The sequence below is a fragment of the Aphis gossypii genome, unplaced genomic scaffold, assembly GCF_020184175.1.
Source record: "Aphis gossypii isolate Hap1 unplaced genomic scaffold, ASM2018417v2 Contig00225, whole genome shotgun sequence".
Taxonomy (NCBI): Eukaryota; Metazoa; Arthropoda; class Insecta; order Hemiptera; family Aphididae; genus Aphis; species Aphis gossypii.
The window spans coordinates 156,014-162,498 of NW_026083033.1; the positions used below are offsets into that span (position 1 = coordinate 156,014).

A 6,485-nucleotide genomic window follows, 5' to 3' on the forward strand; every position below is an offset into this window, starting at 1 on the left:
TCAATACACCTAGTTTCAGTAAAATATTTATTTTTAATTTATTATTTTTATATTTTAAACTTAAACATTCAAAACTTTCAAAGTAACCATCTCATTTATTTGAAACATAATAATTGGAAACCTCGACAACATAGGCGCAATTTCAGTTTTTGACTTGGAGGTGCTATACAGTATACATATTTAAATGAAACAGAATGGGTGGCTCTGCTCCAGTGGTGTAGTTAAATAAGCTAAACTAGCCTCCCCTCCTCCCAAAATATACACGTAATATTGTGGGGCCCCTGGGCACTGCCCAACTTTGCCCTATGACAGCCAAGCCGCGCCACTGCTCTGCTCCCCCATATCTTTTTTTCTGTTTAAATACCTTTAAAATACATTACTTATATTATGTAATAATATATTTATCATTTTCTTTCTCACTCACTTTCCTACATTTAATATATTACATTTAATATATTTTATATTATAATTATACATCTATCTATTCTATTAGGTACCTACTAAAATGAAAATTATTTTTACTAAAACAAATTATAACGTTTAGGGTACTGTTTTTAGTTCTTTAGTTATTGTAACTGTAAAAAACTATAAAAAAAAAATTAAATAGAATATAGATCATTATTCACAATAAATATTATTTGTTTTATTTGATATTAATAATAATATTAAATATAACAATTATTTTGTTATATATGTAAGTATTTGAGTATTTAATTTTATTTTTATGCATTAAATGCTTAAATTATCAAAATTTTGTAGTTCCTAATAAAATAAATTTCACAACGTATTCATTTTTGATAAGAAAATAAAACATTATTTTGTCAAGTGGTACCTACATAAAAATTTTAAACTGTGTAAGTGGTACGAGGATTTAAAAAGGTTGAGAACCGCTGTTCTAGACAAATCGAAATGTTATTATTAATATAATATAGTTATTACTAATTTGTAATACTTACCTACATTAAACGTATATAAAATTATGTTCTGTGAGGGGATCCGATAATCGATATTTACTATGGAAAACACTTTAATAATAAATCATATTTTAACTTAATAAAATAATTCTTAAAAACAACGTTTACTGTTATAGTAGATTAGTTAGATAATTAATGAAGGATTTAATACTTCAATTAAAATACAAATTTTTGGAGGGGCTAAATTTAATATTGGAGGGGCTTAGCCACTCCAAGTCCCCCCAAGTTGCGCCTATGCTCGACAAACTATATATAGTTTAATATTGACAACATTGATATATATTAAATTTTAAGTTTTATAAAAATGATTTATTTCAAATTAAATATGTCTGGTCTACCCATTTCGGATATTGAGAACCATGTTAGAATATCCCATCTAAGTACAAGGGGAGATAAAATCGGTTCTTTAGTTATATATAAACTGTTAAACAATTCTATCAATTTCCTTGAGCTTTTGGTTGAAACCAGTTCCAAGGTTCCATCAATCAACATTAGACACCAAAATCACCTACTTTTTACCACATCTAAACAAATTAATAGAATTTTACTTTTCAATAATGAACATTTCTCCAAATTTGATTTCTTTTTCAATAATAGCCTAAGTTAATGAATTTGTTAAATGTATTTTAAAAATGTATGTACTATGTTGGTATAATATTCTTTAATAAGTATATATTTTGTACTATATATTGATCAATTTTGTGTGTTAATTAATTATTTTTTTTTTTAATACCTTTCAGTTATTGTTTATTATTTGTTAATGCACTTAATAAAAATGTTACCACTGTTCAAATTTGTTACATGGAAATTGATAACAAGTGAAATATGTCAATTACGCAGTATTTATTTTACAGATCGTTTCTTCTAAGAAATAAATTAGATTCCAACCGACATGTTTTGATAAATTACTCTAATATTAAATACAACATGCATTTGCTACATTTATATATTGGTTTACTACAAACATTTTTGCATATATTGCAACTTTGTCACCCTGGATATGCATTTGGGTCAAAGCAATATTTCGGTACATGAAGTTATATTAGTCTATATTAATATATTTATGGTGTAGCCTTACCGAAGTTCACGATTTTCGGTGTTTTTCGCCCATGTACAACGCTTATAGTTTACAGCACTTAGGTATAACGAATTTTAATTTTTTTTTTTTGAAACCTAGGTAAATTAATGTTTTAAACATTTTGTTGCAAAAATAATTCTGACACACTCATAGTGGTTTTATATAACAAGTCGAAGGATGTTTAGAAGTTTATTGTCCGAGCGAGGCACCACGCTAGATGTATACGTATGAAAATACCAAAAATTTCAATTAGCTATAACTTTAAATTAAGTCTGACCGCTAAATTCAGACTTCCCTATCGTTTTCAGTATGCTTAACTATATACGAACGTATTAAACAAAATAAAATTTAAAAATTCGTATGGACGCTGAACTAGATTTGTTCCCAATAAATTATTATAATTATATGTAAGTACATAATATATTATTATAATTGTTAAGTGTCCATGGGAGGGGGTTGACCCCCTCCCTGTAAAAGGGGTTGAACCCCCTGTGATACATACTATTACATAATGATAAATACATCTAATCATGTACCTAGCATAAAATACAAATGTATCAAGAAATTGTCTATACAGTACTCCTATTTCACTGATATTTCCCGGTTTTGAAATTCCTGTGTATTATTTTCCGGTATAAATATTTTCCTAATTTTTAAATTCCTATAAATTATTTTCCCGTTTCTTATTGTCCTGTGTTTTAAATTCCTACGAAATAATTTCCTGAATTTTATTTTCCTGATTTATAATTTACCGGTAAAGTTTTTCCCTTGTAATATATTCCTGGTTATTATTTTCCTACAAATTATTTTTCCTGTTATTTAATCCTGTACATATATTTTCCTACGAATTATTGTTCCCTCGTATTATTTTCCTATATTTTACTTTCCCGTTTTTGTCATTCCTCTATATAACTTTCCTCGATTTTATAGCCCCTCATTTTAAGGGTGTAATTTTAAATCAACCATCCGAAAATGCCAGATAATTTTTTAATTTTTTATAATTATACATTTATACATTATTAGCTTTGACATGCCTACCTGTTACATAAACGATTTTGAATTTCAGTATTAAATATTTTTTAAAATTTAATCCATGTATCATTTTATCTTATCCAATAGAGTTTTGATGGAATGTACGTATATTGGGAACTTTGATGTGCATCATTTAAACAAAAAAAAGACATCTAATTGGACCAGCAAAAGAAAAGGCAATATCTTCTGTGATTTTAAAAAAAGAATCAAGCGAAACTTTTAGAGAAAAAGAAGCAAATCGTCTTATGACAAACGGTAAAATTTATATAAACTAAACATTAAAACATTTTCTTTCTGTGTCTTTAATAACTTGATAGCTACCTACCAAAATGTTGTGAAATTATTATGTAATAAATATTATAAAATTACAAAAAAATAACTAAAAACGTTATTCTTAATATGTTATTATTCAAAATTATGTAATTTCATCGTCCGAATTTGAACTTAAAAGAACTATAAAAAAAAAAAAAAAACTGTGCATGTATATTATAATATTTGTTGGTTACAAAATTTCTAACATTTTTAGTTGTTTTATGTCATTTTATAATTTTAATTAAATTTACCAGCTAACATTGTATACATATTACATAATAAGTAATACAAATAAAAATATAATATAAAATATCCTATACTGATAAACTGTTTTCGCTCAGAATCGTTTTTTGTTTATAGTGGTATTATATCATTGAATACAAATTGAATACCATCTATTTTAGTGACCCACTTGTAAATTACTATACAGAAGAGCGAAATCCACTTGCCCACCTTTTAGATTCTCAGCAGAGTGATGAATGTATTGATTTCACAATGATGTTTTTTTTTTTTGTGTCAGTCACCAGGACAGTAATAATGCTTAGATATTCTTCAACAGTATGTTTTCTGATAGGAAAGCGAATCTAGTTGGTATTTTTGGGGGTCAAAATTTTAAATTTTCAAGTAGTTTTCAAAAACACTGTAATGACAAATGAAAAATTAAGAAAAAATGGAAATTTTTACACAAAATAAACCGATTTTGGTATTCGGTGTATAAAATAATCAATAATAATTTTACAGTTAAACATTTTCAATATTTTGCTCATGACCTCGCCTCCTCCCTATCCCACAGTTACCGCTATGGTATCCATATAATATATATTTATATTTTCATCTCCTATTACTACAATTAATTCAAATGGTGTTTGCCTGATGATTAGGTATTGGTACTCCTAGATTGTATTTAGATAAGTCATCTTGCATTGTTAAAATATAATTATTACTATAGTCCGTTTCACAACACTAGATATTCGATTGCAGCGCGACCCGTGGAAAATTTTCTTCAGGGTTTCCTAAAGTGTTCGAATAAAAGGGCGCCAATTTAAAAAAAATAAAAACACCTGTTATGTATACTTGACATTTTAGTTACCAATGTATATTTCAACACAGCAGCTGCTATTATATCCAGCATTTTGCTTATAGTCAACTCACGTGCTCGTATATACGTCATACTGAGTTATACAAAACGGAAGAGGGCAGCTGCAGCTGTCGACTACAACCTTGATCCGTTGCGCATTGTTGTATTATAATACCTTATTTTTTTTTCACATTCTTCAATTCTAGTTTTCGAACTAACTTTGTGACGTACGCACGTATTCCCGCTCTGACTATCTGTGATTTGAATTTATTATTTAATCATTTTCACTGCAGTTTTCAGTTTTTTTTTAAAAATTATTTTGCCATTTACTGTGAATAATTTATCATGTCTATTCGTCCTGACATTCACTCTCAAACTAAAAAAACAATTTTTAGTGTTTATAAATATTTTAAAAAATTGTCAAATGACAAATCGAATCCTGAAGTGGCTAATTTTTTTAAACAAGCTCAGCAAATTACTGCGGAGGCATGTGAAGTGAGTATTGCGACTGTGAGGCGTATAACTAGTGAGGCATCTAAGTCTTCATGTTCTGAATCCGAGTCAGAACCGAAATTTACGTCTCCCGGAAAACATTCAAACGTGTGAAGTATGCGACTGATATTGACGATTTTGACGTGGATATTGTACGGAGGACTGTGCATGAGTTTTATGACAACCGTGAGTACCCAACTACACAAAAAATTGTAGCTTCATATAAAGAAAAAACGGGTTATAGTGGGTCTAGAACTTCAATGTGGCGAATTTTAAGATCATTAAATTTTAAATATAAAAAATGTAATGACGGCAGACGATTTCTCATGGAAAGGAATGATATTGTTGCTATGCGCGTTAAATTTTTACGTAAAATGTGTAACCTTCGTCAAAGTAATGACACTCGACCTGTAGTTTACTTGGACGAGACTTGGGTCAACCAAAATCATTCACGCGGTCAAATTTGGCAAAATGCCCAAAATACGGAAGGATTAAAGGTACCGACTGGGAAAGGAGGTCGATTGCTTATTTGTCATGCTGGTTCAAGTAAATTTGGTTTTGTAAATGGTTCTAAATTAGTATTACGCTGTAAATCAAGTGCTACACATCCAGATTACCACACCCAAATGAATGCCACTATATTTAAGAAATGGTTTATTGATATGTTAAATAATTTGGAAGAACCTTGCGTTATAGTAATGGATAATGCAAGTTACCATTCTGTTTATTCTGTCAATTATCCAAAATCAAATGCTATTAAATCAAGTGTTCAACAATGGCTCAGAGAAAACGGAGTAGATTTTTCTCCATTGGAAACACTGAGTGAGTTACGTGAACGTGTTAAGTCATTAATACCTAAAGAAAAAAAATATGAACTTGATGAAATCGCACTTCAAATGGGCCATGAAGTTGTACGTTTGCCGCCATACCATTGCCAATATAATCCTATTGAGCTAATATGGGCACAGGTGAAAGGAGAAGTCGCTAAAAACAATACTACCTTTAAATTTGACGATGTCGAAAAATTGCTAAATGATGCATTGGACTCAGTAACTGTTGACAATTGGAAAAAATGTACCGATCACTGCCATAACCTACAAGAAGAAGATTTCATAAAAGAAGGTTTAAGAGACGAAATTTTGACACCAATAATACTGACAATCAATCCCGATGACAGTAGTGATAGCGAGAGCGACAGTGAAGAATCTTAATTTTTTTAAATTAAAAATGACTGAAAATATTTTGATTTATTATATAAAATAAATACTTTTGTTTACATTTATAATATTTTATCTACTTAATAAATTGTATTTTAATAAACTGTAAAAAAAAAAAAATGTGTTCGTTATTTAAGAAATAAATATAAAATATGATACTATTTTTTAAATTGGCGCACATTTGGGAAACAATGGTATGTCAAACCTAGTCCACGGGGCGCGCTGCAATCGAATATCTAGTGTTGTGAAACGGACTATAGACATAGTTATTGGTAATGGACCTACAATATCTGAAAATATTT

At 28.9% G+C, this 6,485-nt stretch overlaps 1 protein-coding gene across 1 annotated transcript; it reads left to right on the top strand.

Moving 5' to 3' along the window:
• Positions 1-5,340: 5,340 nt before the first annotated feature.
• On the top strand, positions 5,341-6,177 carry LOC126553392 (uncharacterized). Its single transcript, XM_050208562.1, has one exon. It carries the CDS (start codon positions 5,341-5,343, stop codon positions 6,175-6,177), a length of 837 nt encoding a protein of 278 aa, XP_050064519.1.
• Positions 6,178-6,485: the final 308 nt, after the last annotated feature.

Excerpts from the sequence above, each read along its gene's own strand:
- LOC126553392 (XM_050208562.1), top strand. The coding sequence starts at position 5,341 with ATGTGTAACCTTCGTCAAAGTAATGACACTCGACCTGTAGTTTACTTG.